This window comes from Girardinichthys multiradiatus, chromosome 4 (assembly GCF_021462225.1).
Source record: "Girardinichthys multiradiatus isolate DD_20200921_A chromosome 4, DD_fGirMul_XY1, whole genome shotgun sequence".
Classification (NCBI taxonomy): Eukaryota; Metazoa; Chordata; class Actinopteri; order Cyprinodontiformes; family Goodeidae; genus Girardinichthys; species Girardinichthys multiradiatus.
The window spans coordinates 18,241,054-18,261,692 of record NC_061797.1 but is presented as its reverse complement, the minus strand read 5'-3'; the positions used below and the strand labels follow the sequence as shown (position 1 = coordinate 18,261,692).

Genomic DNA, 20,639 nt, shown 5'->3' with positions numbered 1-20,639 from the left:
TTCAGTCATGACCCAAAGTTCATGACTCAGCTCTCTCTTCACCACAACGGACCGGCACAGCGCCCCCATTACTGTGGCAGCCGCACCGATACGTCTGTCGATCTCCTGCTCCATTCTTCCCTCACTCGTGAATAAGACCCCAAGATACTTAAACTCCTCCACTTGAGGGAGGAACTCCCCTCCAACCTGAAGAGGACAAGCCACCCTTTTCCGGTCGAGAACCATGGCCTCGGACTTGGAGGAGCTGATCTTCATCCCAGCCGCTTCACACTCGGCTGCAAACCGCCCCAGTGCATGCTGTAGGTCTTGGCTAGAGGGGGCCAGCAAGACCACGTCATCTGCAAAAAGAAGAGACGAAATCCTCTGGTCCCCAAACCAGACCCCCTCCGGCCCTTGGCTGCGCCTAGAAATCCTGCCCATAAAAGTTATGAACAGGACCGATGACAAAGGGCAGCCCTGCCGGAGTCCAACATGCACCGGGAACAGGTCCCACTTAGTGCCGGCAATGCGAGCCAAACTCCTGCTCCGCTTGTACAGAGATCGGATGGCCCCTAGTAAAGGGCCCCCGATTCCATACTCCTGGAGCACCCCCCACAGGGCATCACGAGGGACACAGTCGAATGCCTTCTCCAGGTCCACAAAACACATGTGGACCGGTTGGGCAAACTCCCATGAACCCTCAAGTACCCTGTAGAGGGTATAGAGCTGGTCCAGTGTTCCACAGCTGTGCCGAAAACCACACTGCTCCTCCTGAAGCCGGGGTTCGACTATCGGCCGGACTTTCCTCTCCAATACACTGGCGTAGGCCTTACCAGGGAGGCTGAGGAGTGTGATCCCCTGTAGTTGGAACACACCCTCCAGTCACCCTTCTTATGTAGGGGGACCACCACCCCAGTCTGCCAATCCAAAGGCACTGTCCCCGTCCACCACGCAATGTTGAAGAGGCGTGTCAACCATGACAGCCCCACAACATTCAAAGACTTGAGGTACTCAGGGCGGATCTCATCCAACCCCGAAGCCCTGCCACCGCGGAGCTTTTTAACCACCTCGGTGACTTCAGCCTGGGTGAAGTCCCCGAGATCCCAGCCTCTGTTTCCACCAGGGAATGCGTGATGGCAGGGTTGAGGAGATCCTCGAAGTATTCCTTCCACCGGCCGATAATGTCCCCAGTTGAGGTCAGCAGCTCCCCACCCTCACTGTAAACAGTGTTGGTGAAGCACTGCTTCCCCCTCCTGAGGCGCCGGACGATTTGCCAGAATTGCTTCGGGGCCAACCGGTAGTCCTTCTCCATGGCCTCACCGAACACCTCCCAGGTCAGAGTGTTTGCCTCTGCCACCGCCCGGGCCGCGGCATGCTTGGCCCCACGGTACCCGTCAGCCGCCTCAGGAGTCCCACAAGCCAACCACAGCCGATAGGACTCCTTCTTCAGCTTGACAGTGTCCCTTACTGCCGGTGTCCACCACCGGGTTCGAGGATTGCCACTGCGACAGGCACCGCAGACCTTACGGCCGCAGCTACAGGCAGCAGCATCGACAATAGATGTGGAGAACATGGTCCACTCGGACTCTATGTCTCCAACATCCCTCGGGATCTGGTCGAAGCTCTCCCGGAGGTGAGAGTTGAATACATCCCTGGCCAAGGGGTCCGCCAGACGTTCCCAGCAGACCCTCACTATGCGCTTGGGCCTGCCAAGTCTGTCCGGCTTTCTCCTCCCCCAGCGGATCCAACTCACCACCAGGTGGGGATCAGTGGACAGCTCAGCCCCTCTCTTCACCTGGGTGTCCAAAACATGCGGCCGAAGGTCTGATGATACGACAACAAAGTCGATCATTAACCTCCTGCCTAGGGTATCCTGGTGACAAGTGCACTGATGGACACCCTTATATTTGAACATGGTGTTCATTATGGACAATCCGTGACTAGCACAGAAGTCCAATAACAAAACACCGCTCGGATTCAGATCGGGGAGGCCATTCCTCCCGATCACACTTCTCCAGGTGTCACTGTCGTTTCCCACGTGGGCGTTGAAGTCCCCCAGCAGAATAATGGAATCCCCAGGAGGGGCACTATCCAGCACCCCCGACAGGGACGCCAAGAAGGCCGGGTACTCCGCACTACCACTCGGCCCGTAGGCCGAAATGATAGTCAGAGACCTCTCCCCAACCTGAAGGCGCAGGGATGCGACCCTCTCATCCACTGGGGTAAACCCCAACACGAGACGGCTGAGCTGGGGGGCAACAAGCAAACCCACCCCGGCCCGCCGCCTCTCCCCGTGGGCCACTCCAGAGTAGAAGAGAGTCCAGCCCCTCTCGAGGAGATGGGTTCCAAAGCCCACGCTATGCGTGGAGGCGAGCCCGACTATTTCTAGTCAATATCTCTCGACCTCCCGCACAAGCTCAGGCTCCATCCCCCCCCCAGCGAGGTGACATTCCACGTCCCTAGAGCCAGCCTAACCATCCAGGGATCAGGCCGCCGAGGTCTCCACCTTCGTCCGCCGCCCAATCCTCTTTGCACCGGTCCCTCACGGTTCCCCCTGCAGGTGGTGGGCCCACTGGGGGATGGTCTCGCGTCTCTCGTTTGGGCTTGGTCCGGCCGGGTCCCGCGAGGAGCAACCCAGCCACCAGGCGCTCTCCGACGAGTCCCGACCCCAGGCCTGTCTCCAGGGTGGGACCCTGGCTCCGCCGTACCGGGCGACGTCACGTGCCTCAATTTTGTAGTCGTCATGAGGGGTTCTTGAACCACTCTTTGTCTGACCTGTCACCTAGAGCCTGTTTGCCATGGGAGACCCTACCAGGGGCATTTAAGCCCCAGACAACATAGCCTCTAGGATCATTCGAGCACTCAAACTCCTCCACTACGTTAAGGTGGCGGTTGAAGGAGGGGGTATTTTAAATTTCTTCTAGCTTTTTATGGTTACCAGTAAATATAATAACCAAATATATTTTCTTTGAAAATTGATCACTTTTTGAAAATAAATTGAAGTCAACATGTGTGGACTAATTTGTGGGCACTCAGTCTGCTTTTCCTCAGAACATAAGGTAATAGTAGGTTAAATGTTAATTCAGCACGTTGAACATGAATGCAGTTTGAGTTTGTTTTTAAACCCATTCAAAGAGGTTCCCTGATTCTGAGTAATAATTGTTAAAGAAACTTTTCTATTGCACTGAAGTCAGGACACGCTGCCTACTCACAGCCCGCTCATAAATATTCAAACAACTGTTAAGTGAAGTCGAGGACACTGTGACCATTGTGCCTTTGCCTTTTTGTAGCTTCAAGTCTGAGGGTCGGAGCCTGATGAAAGCAGACTGAATCATAATTGTGAAATCGAGGGTGGACTACTGCTTGCGCACATCAAAGACAAAGTGCTTTACACTGGGCCTTACTTTGGTAGTTTTATCCAAATAAGCTGATAAAATCACCATTGCATCAGCCTTATCACAAATAAATTGTACATATAAGCTTGATAATACAGAAAAAAGTTAAAGAATAATTTACAGAGAAACTGGTTCTCTTTTTAGTGTCGATCTTTGTGGTAATAAAAGATGAAGAAAAAGCTAAAATACTAGCTAAAACATTTAGTAAAATTCATAGTTCAAGTAACATCAGTGATGAGGGAAGGAAAGGTAGGGGAGCAACAAAATTGAAATATAAAGAGTTACTACAAAACACTGAAGGAACAAATTAGTTAATTGATAAAAAAATTACCAAACTAGAACTGAACTCGGTACTAAAGAAAACAAAGAATACAGCACCTGGTAGAGATATGGTACACAATGTTACAAAATCTCAGTGAAACATTGAAAAAACATAATCTTAGAGCTGTATAATAAAGTCTGAGAGGAGAGGGAGCTGCCGCAGAGCTGAAACGAATCAATTATTACACCAATAGCTAAACCAGAAAAACACAACACAAAACCAGAAAATTATAGACCCAATGCTTTAACATCAAATTTAGGCAAAATAATGGAAAATAATTATAAATAATAGATTCACATATTATTTGAATATCAACAGGTACATAACTAAGATTCAAAGTGGTTTATGAAAAGGGAGAAATATTAATGACCCAACGTTATGCTTAGAACATGAAAAGAGCACAAGTAAATAAAGAAAGTGTGGTTGCTGTATTCTTTTATATAAAGAAAGCTTATGACGTAATGTGGGTTGAAGGATTATGGATTAAATTAAATAAAGTGAAAATTACTGGGAAAATGTTTAACTGCTGTTGTGATTATTAATCTGAGAATATTATTTAATATTTAATATTAATATTTTATCAAATAATATTTCGGTCTGTTAAGGGTTGTCCTGTGAATACCAGCCCAGTAAGGCGATGGTATTAGGACAAAATAGAAAGGTGTGAGACAAGCTCTGACATTATTGAACAGCATAAACTCTGCACACACATGGAATGAATTCACACAATTTCTTAAAATACAAGAATTTATTAACAAAAATAAGTCAAATCAAAGTCACACATATTTCAATCGACAAACCCTTTACTTTGCTAAAACAATCCAACTAAACTACCAAGCAGAATTAAAGAATAGGGAAGACTAATGGGCTATGTATAATATAAACAAGTTAGTTAAAGATGGGGCTGCACGGTGGCGCAGTTGGTAGCACTGTTGCCTTGCAGCAAGAAGGTCCTGGGTTCAATTCCCAGCCTGGGGTCTTTCTGCATGGAGTTTGCATGTTCTCCCCGTGCATGCGTGGGTTCTCACCGGGTACTCCGGCTTCCTCCCACAGTCCAAAGACATGCCTGTTAGGTTAATTGGTCACTCTAAATTGACCTTAGGTGTATGAATGAGTGTGTGCATGGTTGTTTGTGTGTTGCCCAGTGATGGACTGGCGATCTGTCCAGGGTGTACCCTGCCTCTCGCCCATAGACTGCTGGAGATAGGCACCAGCTCCCCCACGACCCACTATGGAATAAGCGGTAGAAAATGACTGACTGACTGGTTAAAGATGGTTGAAAATCATGATCAAAAGAGTGATGCAATGTTTATGTTTGAGAACCAAGAATTATCTTGAAGAATCTGGAAATGAAGTTAAGTTAGTCTTGGAACTAACTTAGGAAATAATCAGCAAATGTTTAGACAACCATTCACAATGCAAGATCAGATTAAATATTATTTTAATAAAATAATGTTTTAAATAATGATCTGCTGAATAAAACCAACCTTCTGGATGACTAATTCTCAACAGTGTCTAATTAGCTGCCTTTACTTATTGAAATAATATTTGAAGAAATATTATTAAGGGAATATTTTGGAAAGAGCCAAATCTTTCTAGAGAAATGGGGCTTAATGATGTTTACTTAGTTATCAGATTTAGTGAAATAATGTTTAGGGACTATTATTCACTAGCTTGAAACTAACAACCTTTCTGTTAAATACTCTTTAGTAGCAAGCACGTGTTCTTACCAGTTAGCGTTGAGCTAACAAAAGAAGCTAATAGCTTAGCACCAGAATCAAACACACACCTTTAAAATACCTCGGTTAATATAAGGGTTAAAATGCATAAGCGTGGACGGCGCGTTATGAGCAATCTTCTGTGTTTAAAATCACCCTTCAAGTAAAGTTTGACGTAACTTAAAAACACACAAACACAGAACACAAAACAGGGCACGTGTGCTGCAGATAGCCTGCTAGCACTAAGATAGCCGAGTTTCACACAAACAAAACCAAACTTCATAGAATGAAAACGTTCAGATCATTTCATCCTAACTGTTAATCCGCCCAAACCTAACCTCTGACCATGGTGAGGAAATGTTGTCCAAGGGGCGAAGTTTGAAGAAACGTCCGCAGTCAACAAGCGCTTAACTCGGTAGCTGTTAACAAGGGTTAGCTCCGGAGCTGTAGCTGGGCGGCCCGTCCTGTCCGCTGACCACACGGGTTAACACAATGATGCAGTCTCTGCTGTCTTCCTTCCAGACTGGGAGACTGCGTCTTTGCAGGGGTTTCTCTCGAACACCGTTTGCTTCTTCAGGGCTCGGAGAGAAAGTCAGCAATGCTTATACCTTAATTTCCCCTTTTTATGAATGAAATCACCGGGTACACAAACAGTGCTTCACTCATATTTAACTTGTGCATATGATGGCGTGATCTTATGACACTCTTGGATCCAGTTTGAAGAGTTGATGTCTTTTTGCCAGCAAAAGACATCAGTGTATGGGGTAAGAACGCTGTCAAAAACAATGTGTATGTAAAGACGGAAATGTGTGCATATTAGTCATCTAGCGCTAAGATGACGGGCCAAGAAACTACGGTACAAAGCCAGTTAATGTTAAAAGTTTATATATGTCTTAATGTCGTTAATATATGCTCTTGGTCCGTTCTTTTGGCGCTAGTGCTGCTGCTTCTTCTTCTTCTCTTCTTCTGCTGGTGATTCGCAACAAATTCAGAGGTGCATACTGCCACCTACTGTACATCATTGTATAACTCCACCCACTATATTCTGAGCCTCAGATCACGTGACACCAAGTCACTGATGTAAATTCGTATTCTCAAAGAAAAGAAATCGTATTCACAAACTGTTATAGCATATTGTATTCATAAAGAATAAACCACAACTGTAAACTTGAACTTTGTGTTTGTAATTTCTTGAAGCTGTAACATTTTATTTTGTATTTTTATAGAGAAAATATACAATACCTCTTTTGGATTTTACTTATGCACAATTATTGACAAATATGCACACATTTCCGTCTTTACATACACATTGTTTTTGACAGCGTTCTTACCCCATATTAGCGCGCTTTGTCCCCCTCCTATCCCGATGAACACCGGTGTGGAAGAGGGCGGATGTAGCAACAGCTGTGCTTTTATTTGGGTAGTGGCGTCACAGGAAGTCCGCAGTTATCCCGTTTCCTGGCTGTGCCGGAAGAAGGTTAATGCACTTTATTTTGACAAGTTCCATAAGAGTTCGTACCGGAGTTCGATGTTGAAATCCTTGGCTGGGTCCCAACACTGCATTCAGAACTTTTTAACAACCAGAACTCTACAAGTTAGAATTGGTCAAGAACTGTCAAGGTAGCATTGTAAGTCCAATATTGTTTACTATAATGATAAATGATGTATTCACAGACATTGGAAAAGAAATAGGTTGTTCACTTTTTGCTGCTAATGCAGCCTTATGGAAAAGGGGAGAAATATAGAGTTAACTAGAAGGAAAATACAAGCTGAGTTGATTAGGATAGAGAAATGGGCATCTCTATGGGGATTCAGTTCTCAGCTGAGAAAACAAAAGTTATGGTATTTACACGGAAAAATAAGAATATGGTTTGATGAGAAAATCGTATGGAATATACATATGCAGAAAGTGATAGATAAATGTGAGAAAGTATTAAATATTATGAGATGTTTGGCTGGCAGTGACTGGGGAGCAGATAGGGAAGCTTTAAAACAAATTTACACAGGACTTATCAGATCAAATATAAAAACAAAAGTGAAGAAAGAATGGCAGAAAAGTTGGGATGGGGAAAAGAAAAGGAAGAAAGCTTTAAAGGATCAAAAAGGCAGTCGGAGTAATAAGAACTGGAAGAAGGAGCAGAAAGGAGGAAAGAATAATAACAAGATTAAGATTAGAACATACAGGACTCAATTATACAGTTTTTAAAATACATAAGCACAATACAGGGAAATGTGAATACTGTGGCAAGGATAAAACAATATAACATGTTATTTTAGAATGCCAAAAATATGAACAAGAAAGAAGATTTATGAGGAGAACATTTTAAAGGATTAAAGAAAAGTTTAGCATAATAGACGCATTGCAAAAGAACCTAGGGATTAAAAAGAACTAAATTATTTAATAGAATTCGATTATGTAATATAGATATTAATCCATGATGAGCCACACTCCGTACCCGTTAATGGCGGTAATGCATACTTTCAGTGTTTTACCAACCGCCAAATAAAATCCAGAAGAAGAAGAAGCGGAAGAAGAAGAAGAAGGAGGAGGAAGCGGAATAAGAAATCAGCTGTCAAAAAAGTAGCTTAAATGTAATCAGCGGATTGGATAAAGGTAATGTGTTGGAATAGATTTTATGAAAACAGCAACAACTACGTATTTGCTCGTAATATAGCAAGAAAACATATAGATGCCGCTTGGAATGCAGTTGTAGCTGTGAACGTTAGAGCAGTAACAGCGCATAGAAGTGCGTTATACCAGAACGCAACATGCTAACGTAGCTAGGTAGCTAGCTGGGAAGACAACAAATCCAAGTTCATATTTTACTACCTAAACTGTTTATACACAAAGGAACCAGGTCGTACGCACTATTTACTGTGTACGACCTCTTTAGTTGTCTGTCAGCTTAGGTTCATTATTATTTGAAGAACTTGTCTTAGCTAACGTCAGCGAAAACAACTTGACTTGTTGTCAGAACAGTTGATAGCCCCAGGCTAACTAAAGCTGGCTAACACGATGATAATGAAAGTAACATTTTGCGGTGGTTAAAAGCGATTTTTTTTTTTTTTTTTTACTTTACCTTGTTTTTTCTCAACTTAAACGCTGACTTAAAAACCAAGCTGGACATATTTATTCCATAATGACGGATTTATATGTAGGCTAACGTTTATCTTAACACGAATACTGGTTAATGCGTCAGTCTAACACCGTGTCTCCCCCTTATTTGTGCTTCTAATGTGTTGTTCTTAGAAATGTCCAGAGCTTGTGTAACACACTGACTAGTCATCAGCTTCTGAGCTTTGAACTCGTCGTCTGCCAAGATGCCTGCAGTATCTACAGGGGCCAAAGAGTTGTATTTATCCACATCCCTTGGTGACCTCAACAAAAAAGCTGAAATCAAGCCTGACAAGACGAGCACCAGAAGGTAACATTTACTTTTGTCAGCCAAGTGGGATTAAAAAAAAAAACAACTAAAATGCTTTTCTGTGCTGCAGCTATGTTCAGAGTGCCTGCAAACTCTTCAAGGCGGCAGAGGAGTGTCGTCTTGACAGGGATGAGGAGAAAGCTTATGTTCTGTACATGAAGTACTTAACGGTTTACGACATCATAAAGAAAAGGCCAGACTTCAAGCAACAAACGGTGTGATGACATATGAAGTGACGAATTCAATAATAGTAATATTATGTAGAGTAACACTTTTTTTCTATTCTGAATTGTTTAGGATTATTTCATGACTTTGCTTGGAGCAAATAGCTTTAAGAAAGCCATTGAAGAAGCTGAGAACCTGTCTGAAAGCCTTAAACTCAGGTTAGACACTGCACTCGTTTTAGATTAGGCATTATCTGTTTTTGTATTTGCTTTAAAATGGCATGTAATGTGTTATTTTTGCTTGAGTTTAATGATATTTATATTTCAATCAGGTATGAGGAAGTTGAGGTGCGGAAGAAACTTGAGGAGAAGGAGAGATTAGAGGAGAAGAAGAAAAGGGAGGAAGTAAGAGAGAAAGATGGTCGAAACTCTCCAAAAGCCTCAGCAATAAACAAGAAGGACAGCAAAAAGGTTGACATATACACTATTCAGCAATTTGCATTAGTAGCTGTTTAAAAAACATAACTGGAGTGAAAACAGTTTAAAAACCTGGTGATTTCTAAATGAGAAAACTGCCTCTGTGTGTTTTTATCAGGTGAAAGGAGAGCAGAATGAACTGAAGAGTGTCATCACTAAAGGTAAATTACTCAAAAGAAGAATCACAAAGAGACCTCTGTGAAATATTGCTGCAGATAATTATTTGATGTGACTGTGATGTTTTGTGCTCTTCTGGGTTTAAAACAGTTTCTACAGCCTAAATAAATGTTTTTTTTTTTTTCTCTTTAGCTGCACAGCCAGCAGGTGGCATCACAGTTGAGAAACTTTTTAACATGATGAAGGATCAGGCCATCTCAGTAATTGTCATGGATGCCCGCAGCCACAGAGACTACGAGGAATCTCACATTAAGGTCCCAGCTCAGACCTGCATCAGTGTGCCAGAGGAGGCCATTAGCCCAGGGTGAGAGACAGCATGACTTCAGTTCATTTATATAGCGGCTATCCACAACATAATGTCATCTCAGGGAACTATGCAAGGAAAACCGGTCCAATTCATTCATTCATGTATAATAAAATCATTTTACAAATATGAAATCAATTCAGTACATTAAAATCCAATCATATTGAAATATGTACTCCAGTTTGCTGCTGGTTATAATACACTGCTTTCAAAATCATTTTATAATGTCTCACTTTTTCTATAAAGACACATATTGTCTAATTTCTATTATTATATTGGTCCTATGTTCATTTTGTTTATTTGACTTAGACAGTGGAAGAAACATTTTTTTATTTTTTTTTTCTTATCAGTCTGGCATCTGAACCTGCTTTGTCCCACTTTTTCAGAATCACTGTGAATCAGATTGAGGTAAAGTTGCCCGACGCGTCCAAAGATCACTGGAGAAGGCGAGGATTTGTGGATTATGTGGTTCTGTTGGACTGGTTTAGTTCTGCCTCTGACCTTAAATTAGGCACCACCTTGCAGAGTCTAAAAGATGCCATGTTTAAGGTAACCGTTCTTTGCTGCCTTGTGTATCTGCTCTGAATGATGCATAAAATAGACTTTTTATATTAATACAATCATTTTTCAAACACTTCACAGTGGGACAGCTTAACCATTATGCGTAGTGAGCCAGTGGTACTGGAGGGGGGCTATGAGAACTGGCTGTTGTTTTACCCCATGTATACGACCAACGCTAAAGTCCGACCCCCAAAGCAAACGATGATCAACAGCCTTCCACAGTGTGAGTATCACCGGCCCTGGATGATACTTACGTGTACATATTCAACTCCTTCTGGGGTTTGTTTATTGTACTTCATAAAACTAGATAACAGAGGTGACCACCCCTTTCTTAAACGCCGTCTGTCTTTTAATACCTTCCGACTGAGTGACCAAATTCTGCTGTTTAGCTGCTTGCTGCCATGCTGCTGGCGCCGATCAGGGATCAGCCGATTGGGATTGTGTAGGCAAACAGAGCTTGTTGTTTAAAACGGCATTAATCAATAAAGCTGGTGATATTAGGACAATTGTTTGTAGGGATACCAAGATAAATATTGTAATTTATGTAGTTATAGGGTGTATTCACACCAGGAAAGTCTGTTGGTCCGCTTGTTTGTACCGGACCAAAAGCGGACTTAATTTTTTTTGGTGCGGTTTGTTTTCACATTGTACTTTTTGCAGGTGAAAAATTACTTGTAAACAAAGCCACGAGGTTGATGATCATTGCTCCCATTGGACAGAAATGATGGGGGCGGGACAGAGCACAGACCCAGACATTTAGGAAAACAGCTGTAGACGTGCTGTGTGCAGCTCCTCTGTTCTGCATATTTGTGCCGTTATTACAGCTGCAATATTATTTTGAGGGTGAAGAGCAGCTCATTCAACACAGACTTTGCAAAGTTATTTTTATGAATTTGGGGGGGGGGGGGGGACAGAAGAGTTCGTACCGGACAGAAGATCAAACATTTACTGGATGAGACATTTAGAGTGACGTAATGATGTGGCTCCAAGTTGACTCACAGGTCATGAAAAACTAAACCAGATCTTTTAAAGAACCAGAGAAGAACTGACTTTAGCACAGACCTAGGTAATCCCTGCAACCCCTAAAAGCTACACATCAATCAGGGCCGTCATTATTTAAAAATAGTGATTTTTTGTTTTTATTATTATTGCAGTAGTAATGCTTGTTAAATTTCATTTTTTGAACAGTGAACTTTAGCTACCCATCTTTGGAGGAACCAAAGCCTCCGACTCCAACTCAACCCGAGCCCGAGATTTCCTCCGAGCATCAAGAATCACCAGGTCCTGCTCTGGTGAACGGGGTCTCAGCTGCTGAGTCACCAAAATCCAAAACCTCAGTGGTTGCTGACAGGTTGCCAGATACTGTTGACATTCCCATCACAGGCACTACAAATTCTGGGTTAGACCTAAATAAGAAGGATCCTGTAGCCAGCCAACCGCCTGCAGCAGCATCAATGTTCCCCCAGGTAATTTATCTATCCAGGAAACTGTTAAATGTCCTAAAAATGAATACCCATCAGTTGTTTTCTTCACATTTCCTGTTTCAGTTTGACCGAACCAAGAAACCCTCTGCCCCGGTGTCTGACCAAACCAAGACTAGCCAGAACTGGCCTGCAAAAGATTCCACCCAGAACGGCCCGATTGTTCCTGATCGCTCTGCTAAACCTCCGCTCAGCTCCAACAATTCTCTGTCCAAAGACGAACAGCAACAGATCCACTCTGAGGCGGTGGCAGTGATGGAGCGGGCGAGGCAGGAACAGGAAAAACGTAACCAGGAGCGGCGTATGGAGGAGGAGAGGCAGGAGAAGGAACAGAAGGAGAGGGTGTTGAGGGAAAGGGAAGAGAGTGAAAGGAGGAAGAAAGAAGAAGAGGAGAAAAGGCATCAGGAGAAGAAGAGACTGGAAAGGCAGAGGGCAGAGGAAGAGGAAGACAAAGAGAACAAAGTATGGGATGAAAGGGAGAGGAAGGTGAAAGAACAAAACCCTGACACGCCTTCGAAGAGCATGTCCCTGGATTCTCCTGTTCCCAACCATATTTTGAGTGAAATCAAGGTGAGACATTTTTGCTTTTATAGCTGAAAACCCACTGCAGTTTGCACTTTTATACACAAGTGGGGGAAGCTAGATAAACAAAATGGATTTTTAAATCAAGATTTCATCATGGAAAACTATCTAAACCAATATGAACCTATGTAATATTGTGTGTAGTCGCCCCCTGAACCTAACAACTGCTTGAACCACCCTTGGCAGCAACAATTGCCATCAAACATTTGCGATAGCGGGCGACTATTCTTCTACATCACCCTGGAGCCATTTTGCCCCCCTCCTCTTTGCAGGACTGTTTTAATTCAGCCACATTGGAGGGTTTTTGAGTAAGAACAGCTTGTTTACATCTCATGCTACATGACTTTAGTCCAGACTTTGACTAGGCTATTATTTGAGCCATTTAGAGGTAGCCTTGCTGGTGTTCTTTGGATAATTGTCCTGTTGCATAACCCAAGTGGGCTTGAGCTGCAAAGGTCCTGAGCTCTTGACTGAACACTGTTCTTCAGGATTTATGGTTCCATCGAAATAGCAAAACAGCTAGGCAGCGAAGCAACCCGAGGCCATCACACTACCATATTTGACTGTAGGTGCAATATTCGTTTTTGAAGGGCTGTGTCAGCTTTACTCCATATGTGACCTAGAGCACACTTTCCAAAAAGTTCTCTTCAGTCCTCAGAATATTTTCCCAAACGTCTTTCTGGAAAATGTGAGACAGGCCTGTTTGGACAGCAGTGTTTTTCACCTTGGAACTATAGATGCCATTTATCTCTGGGTTTAGCTGTTGTGTCTCTGATCTTAAAATTAGTTGGGTTATTAGAGACAAACCCTTCACGGCACTGGATCTGGACTTCTGTTATACGATTTCAAAATATAATTATGTTTTAACTTAGGAAGAAGCGCACTTAAATCTCAGCCTTTTGGTGAATGTTGTTTGGTTTACAGAGGGAGCCTCTGACTAGAGCAAGGAGTGAGGAGATGGGTAGGAGTGTGCCAGGCCTCCCTGACGGTTGGATGAAGGTATCACATGATTATAGCTCTTATATGTTGTCAAGTGAAATTCCTCTTTATATGGTTGTAAGAGTATGTTTTAACTGAACTTTTTTCCTGTTTCTGATTAGTTCCTGGACACAGTGACCGGTACCTACAGATACTACCACTCCCCTACAAACCGCGTCCACCTTTACCCGCCCGAGGTCACCATCCCTCAGACCCCGCCCTCCACCCCGCCAATCGTCAAACCGAAGTCACAGAGGCCCACTGACCTCGACACTAGCCAAGAGCAAGAGCGGGAACAGTCGAAGCTGAAACGCTCCTATTCCTCGCCGGACATTAGCCAGGAACTGAGAGAGGAGGCCCAGAAAAAGGCCACAGCTACCACCACTGCTGCTGTCATACCCACTGTCAACAGAGAAACCAAGTAAGGAACGCTGATATCATTTTCTTGTTCTGTATGTTTTGGGTTTTCTGCTTATCTTTCTAATCAATGCTATAATGCTTTATTGCAAATGTTATTTGTGGTGGATTTCTTAAAATGCCAGTTTGCATCTCCTAATTTAGTTCAATAGATATTTACTTTTTAAATTAGCAGGTGGTTTCATGATCCTTGTTTCTCTTGCTAAGCTTGGTGTTGTTGTCTCTGTGAGCAACAGATATACAGTTGTACACTTCATAGCGTTCAGCGAGAGTCAGTTTTCATGACGTGGTTCCAGCCGGACAGCCATCTTCTCTAGTTGGAACTTTTTTAACTTGTTTATTTGTGGTACCCATTTCTGCCTGTTCGTGTTAAACTTGGCTTTTTGTAAATGAGATTTCAAGTGTTTGTAACATGATTGTTGCAGTTTGGGGTTAATTTATCTGTCAAGATTCATCATTGTATTGTGTTGGGCTCTAATTTAATCTTTTTTCCTGTTTAGACGTATGATTGGCTTTTTTATTGGACTAAGATTTCATGCTATTTTAATACAACAAAATGATGTGAAGTAAAGTAATAAAGGAGAAAACATTGGCAATGTATTTGGTAATAATGGAGGATAATTTTAAATTCAATATACTGACCCATTTTCTTCCCAATATAAAAAACAAGTGAATTTAAACATCCTCCTTAAATAAAGTGCTATATTGTACGATGAATTGTGGGGCCAAAAAGTTAACATATAAAAGGTGGATATGAATACATGCTGAGTTTGTTATGAACTGGAAAAAAAAAATCAAATGGTAACTGTTTTATAACTAACACTAAAGAGATGGGCAGCTTTCTAACAGTACAGGGGTTGAGTTAGATGGTCCACTTAGTAACGCTGTAGTGGCCAAAAATACCTTGATGGTTCATCCAAACCTGACCTGGGAGCATCTCACAGAGGGTTTTTAATTAGGTTTACATTATTTAGACTTTCTCTTGCTGTTACAGGATAATATAAGGTGTACTCTCTGTTAAACTAATCTTTCACCGGGCTTCTTCCACCCCCAGACCTCCCAGTGTAAAGGTTTATTCTAAAGTGGAGAGTGTGCGGCCATCTGCAGCTAAGATTCGCAACCTGAATCCCTCGTTTGGAGGTCTGGGTGCATCGCTGACTGGTCTGCGTAACTTGGGCAACACCTGCTATATGAACTCCATCCTACAGTGTCTCTGCAACACTCCTCGCATGGCTGATTACTTTAATAACAACTGCTACCTTGACGACATCAACAGGTGAGGTCTTTCATAGGATTGACATTATTCGATGTGAAACAACACGAGTTCATTCATGTTGCCTCTCTCTGCCAGGTCCAACATTCTTGGCCATAAAGGGGAGGTTGCAGAGGAGTTTGGAGTTATCATGAAAGCCCTGTGGGCCGGTCTGTACAAGTGCATCAGTCCCAGGGACTTTAAGAGCACCATAGGAAAGATCAATGATCAGTTTGCAGGGTATGACCAGCAGGACTCCCAGGAGCTGCTTCTGTTCCTAATGGATGGGCTCCATGAAGACCTCAACAAGGTAGGGCACATACTTTTATTTAATACTAGGACAGAGCCTCTGGTTTGGTTTATGTCACAAATAAAACATTCATAGTGAGATATGCTGTTTCTGAGTTAACATCGGTTTAAAGAATATGTAAATTATTTAAGTCATGACTTATCTATCTATGCCAAATTTGCCTGAAAACAGTTTAAAACTTAGTTGATTATCATTTTCTTTTTTTTTTTTTGCTTGTTTTTTTCACTGGGTGTCATTTTGATGGCAATTTAGAGAGTAAGTAATTAGCTGTGTGTTTCTGGTTCTCCTGCAGGAGTGTGAATGTGCTGTATCTGCATCTGTCCGCTCTGATGCTCCTTCAGAACCTCTGTGCATGTCTACGTAAAACATGCTCATTTCCTGCACCAGATTTATTTTTTATCAGCTTCATGTACACTTGAATAGGAAACATTTCTTGGTTAAATATTAATCAGATTTAATATTCATTAGTAGCTCAGGCAAGTACTGTGATGACTGTTGTATCCTGACCACATGTTGGTATTGTCATGCCCTAATTTGATTTAGAAGAAAAAGTGGTGAAAATTTTAGCGAAGTGCATTTCTCATAACCCAACCTCTGTTTCATCACATTCTTTTGGTGTGATATTCAGACCCATCTGTCATCCGGTTGTCCCAGTCTGGGTCCATTTGACCTTTTTTCCAGATTTTCAATAGTTCAACAACACTTTCTGATGGTGATATAAATAACCTGCCACTTGAACCACTGTGCAAAAGTGCTGATACACATTCAACTTCATCATGTTTTGTAGGATGGCAGCCAGAAACTTCTGGGCATTTTATTGGACTGTCATGTGCTAAACCAACACAAAATAGTGCACAATTGTGAAGTGGAGGGAAGGACTTCTCTGATTAGTGTTGGCCTTGTGTGGTCTGCCAGTTTGGGTTCTCTAACAAACTTCTGAGACCTTCACAGAACAGCTGGATTTAAAGTAAACACAGATGAACTCTTTACTAATTAGGTGACATCTGAAGCCATTTGGTTGCCCTGTATTTACTACTACTTAAAAGTAAAAAATTAAGTGTATGCTTTAATTATAATTTTTTTTAAGTAATATTTCTTCCTACTATTCAGTTATCTATTAGTTTGTGTTGATCATTTAAATAAAATCTCACTTAAATAAATCGAAGTTTGTGGTTGTGGGACAAAATATAAAAAGTTTACAGGGTATGAGTACTTTTGCAAGGCACTATATAGTTTGATTGATCTTGTTGAGCTGCATGCTGATGGAGCTTATTCACACTGCCTGACCAAAATGTAAACCTTAAACCTTGCTTCTTTAGTTATGATTATGTCGTGCAGGCACCATGGAGTAGATTTACTAAGGTTACATTAGTTTCTGTGCAGCACTGATGATGTTTGTGTCATTCAGCAGCAGGGAAATCCCAGAAGTCCTTAATCAAATACATGTGTGGACTTTGTTGTGGCTCATTAATCTGTGAAAATGATTTCTAATCACTCTTTAACATTTAACTCAAGAAATTCCCTCATTTTCGTCTCATAAGATGGTTCAACACATGTTAATCTGAGATATAATAATCTGTTGGGAAATCAACACTTTGCAGCTAGAGCACATTGTTGGTGGTAACTCTTTATTTTGGCCAGACAGTGTATTATAATATATACTGTAAGCAGTTAGTTCTCTGGTTTTTCTCTATTAGCTTTAGATGAACCGTGAATGCATGTTTTACTAACCCAATTTGCAACTGTTGCTCTGTTCCATTATGTTTTTTTTTGCCTGTATCTGTTGTCAGGCCGACAACAGGAAGCGGTACAAGGAGGAAGAAAATGACCATCTGGATGACCAGACCGCGGCAAACCTGGCCTGGAGCAAGCACAAGTTGCTAAACGAATCCATCATCGTGGTTCTGTTCCAGGGACAGTTCAAGTCCACAGTGCAGTGTCTGACCTGCCATCGCAAGTCCCGCACATTTGAGACCTTTATGTACTTGTCGCTGCCTCTGGCCTCCACCAGCAAGTGCTCCCTGCAGGTGAGTCAAAACAAAAACACAATGCTGGGAGTTTTCCGTCCAACAACTGTGAATGCGCTTTTTTTTTTTTTTTTTGGTTTATAGGAAACGCTTGCTTTGAGCAAACCCAGCTGCATATGTGTGCACCCTTAAGCTAATACTTTGTTGAAGCACCTTTTCAAACTGTTTCATCATCCAGTCTTCTTTTGTTGGAGTTTGTCAACATCCACGTCTTCACTTGACTTGACTTCTCTGGTCCATAGCCCAGTTCATGTGAGCCGCCGGGTTTTCTGTCGAGTTCAGTTCTGGATTCTAGCGAGGCCAATCCAACGCTTTCATTGTTCTCCTATAAACTAATTTCTCTGTTGACTTAGATGTATGATTGTACTCACTGTGATGCTTTCTAGTCAATACTAAAGGTTTGGGGTTGAACTGACTTGAATTTGGAAATATTCTTTACTTCAATCACCTTGACATGAAATCTCAGTTCCATCTAAAGAAAAGCAACTCCATTTCATAATGCTGCCCCCTAGTGTTCTTTAATGTGCACTGCTGTTTCTGTACCTAACATACCTTTTGGAATTATGGCCCAAAACTTACGTTTGTTTCATCAAACCATAACTTAATTTGCCACATATGTTAGATAAGCTTTGAAATTAAGTCCTTTTTTTTCTTTTGTTTTTTTACTACACAAAAACCTGGTATTTTAGCAGAGGTGTTCGACGGCTGCTGTTTCTGATAGTTTATAATGTTTCTAGGTTGGCTGCTGGTCATTTTGCCCCTGTGCCGTTTTATTCCTTTGCTAATTTGGCACGCTTTTGTACCAGAAAGGTCTGCAACAAAATGGTGCCATCTACCACAGGAAGTTTCGTATCTGCCATAGGTCGGTTCGCACCCATCAGGATTGCTTTTCAAATGATGGATTAAAACTTATTTATATTACATGGCATAGTTCAGTATTTTTTATTTTTTTTAGTATTCTCTATTTATGTCCTAGAAAATACTTTATCGTAACCCAAAATGGAATTAGGAAGGGAGAAAAAGGCAATGCATAGGTGCAAAATGAGGCTATGAATTGACAACAGGACAAAATGATCCAAAGCCTTCTACGTTTTGCCTTATGAGATTGTTTTGTGCTGCTGTCTTGTTGGCAGGATTGTCTGAGGTTGTTCTCTAAAGAAGAAAAGCTCACTGACAACAACAAGGTGTTCTGCAGACACTGCAAAGCCCACAGAGATTCCACCAAGAAACTGGAGATCTGGAAAGTTCCTCCTATAGTCCTGGTGCACTTAAAACGGTCTGTAGTTATGGCTGGAGTTCAACATTGAGAGGAATTTGAGAGTTTTAACCAGTCTAACCTATTGGCTGTGACTTTCTGCTATGTGTGTTATTTCTGCAGGTTCTCCTATGAAGGTAGATGGAAGCAAAAGCTCCAAACATCTGTAGATTTTCCTCTAGATAATCTGGACCTGGCCCAGTATGTTATTGGACCCAAGCAGAACCTGAAGAGATACAACCTTTATGGAGTTTCTGTAAGTAGGAATGAGATCAAACTGCTTTGGGATTTTAGTGAGATAAAAATCTTTATGCAAGATTCACCCTTTTCCCCCTCCACTGCAGAATCACTATGGAGGCTTAGATGGCGGCCACTACACAGCCTACTGTAAGAACTCCGACAAACAGCGCTGGTACAAGTTTGATGACCACGAAGTGACTGAGATCTCCTCGTCTTCAGTCAAGTCGTCTGCAGCCTACATCCTGTTTTACTCCACCCTGTGATGGCTCTGTGAGATGTGAGGAGTAAAATCAACACCAAAGCAGCGTTGCTTAAGCCTAGAGGTTGTTTTCTTTACAAAATCTCAGCTCTGTGAGGAGCCTGGCGCACATTAGTTGTGGGTAATCTGTCATGTATGTGGACGGGGAGGACGCGATGGAGCAAGAGGGCGACTTTGGGATCCCGATGAGCGAATGGTAGAGGTACGCTGTGCAATGCTTCAGCTACTAGAGGACCCTTTAGTTGCCTGTACACATTACTGATCATCCAGAGACTAAACTGGTGCTCACGTTAATCTGACTTCTTTACCATAGTTGTGTTTTAGGGCCGACAGCCAATTCGTTCTCGGTGCAGATAGCAGCAACTGTGAATGCAGCATTAACAGTTAGACGGCTTGTACGTTCTTAGCAATGCTGGGATTGCACACTATAAATGTTTCTGTGTAAATAATGGAAGGCAAAATGGTTTTGTTTCTTGACCAAATGATTTGTTTCCTTAAAAGTAGCAGCCATTAACACATGACCATATAAATAAGAACAGACCATGTGCTTTAGGGCTCTAACTGTATAACGTCTCTCTTATCAAAGGCATTGGGAGAAACTGATTTTTATTTTTTTCTTTCTTGATTTTTTGTTTTTGAGGGTAGTCAGGTTGTTGCTTGTTCATATTAACCACATTATTGTACATACAATACGCAGTCACTTTAAGTTGTTAATGTAGAACACATCCTATAATAACAGACCTTTATTTCCATCCCAGAAATGGATGCTGAAGCATCTGTCTCACTCCAGCCAGTTTCTGCGATGTTATATTTACCTTCAGAGTTATCATATTCAAACACTATTAAGCGGCAGACCTACTAGGATAGATTCTGTTATGGTGGTTTTATTTACCAGTTTTATGATTATTTTTCTGTTTGTTTACTGAGCCTAACAACATGAAGACTTGAGTGCGTTGACAGCTTGGACTGCAAGACTGACTGACCAAATGATTTATGGGTTTAAATCTCAAGACTTATGTTGCTTCTGAAGATTTGGAGTCAAAGGATTTACCTACTTTTGAGTAAACTTTATTGACCTAGCATGAAATTATAATCAGTTTTTGTTCATTCATTCATTCTTTATTCTTAATGCTCTACATACAGATTGTTTAACATAATTATATTAACGTCAAAACAACTTGTATGACTATTTATTAAAACTGCTTCAATTTAATGGTCTGCATTTGTGTCAGTTTGATGCTGGATAACAATATATACCATGAATTTCAGTCAGCTCTTCAATTTTCTTCATGCTACAGAAGAGCATTTTTTTTATT

General features: G+C 41.9%; 1 protein-coding gene across 1 annotated transcript; it reads left to right on the top strand.

The window, feature by feature from the left end:
- Positions 1-7,877: 7,877 nt before the first annotated feature.
- Positions 7,878-20,536, top strand: usp8 (ubiquitin specific peptidase 8). The gene is made up of 19 exons (XM_047363653.1): positions 7,878-8,028; positions 8,665-8,839; positions 8,910-9,054; positions 9,137-9,222; positions 9,336-9,474; positions 9,599-9,641; positions 9,790-9,961; positions 10,348-10,510; positions 10,604-10,745; positions 11,711-11,988; positions 12,070-12,573; positions 13,510-13,584; positions 13,686-13,984; positions 15,035-15,256; positions 15,332-15,542; positions 17,333-17,569; positions 18,703-18,845; positions 18,948-19,080; positions 19,169-20,536. Exons 2-19 carry the CDS (start codon positions 8,736-8,738, stop codon positions 19,325-19,327), a joined length of 3,255 nt encoding a protein of 1,084 aa, XP_047219609.1. The 5' UTR covers positions 7,878-8,028; positions 8,665-8,735; the 3' UTR covers positions 19,328-20,536.
- The last annotated feature ends 103 nt before the right edge of the window (positions 20,537-20,639 follow it).

Excerpts from the sequence above, each read along its gene's own strand:
- usp8 (XM_047363653.1), top strand. The coding sequence starts at position 8,736 with ATGCCTGCAGTATCTACAGGGGCCAAAGAGTTGTATTTATCCACATCC. Across the intron at positions 9,642-9,789 it reads GAAGAGTGTCATCACTAAAG|CTGCACAGCCAGCAGGTGGC; the intron begins GTAAATTACTCA and ends TTTTCTCTTTAG. Across the intron at positions 15,257-15,331 it reads TACCTTGACGACATCAACAG|GTCCAACATTCTTGGCCATA; the intron begins GTGAGGTCTTTC and ends TCTCTCTGCCAG.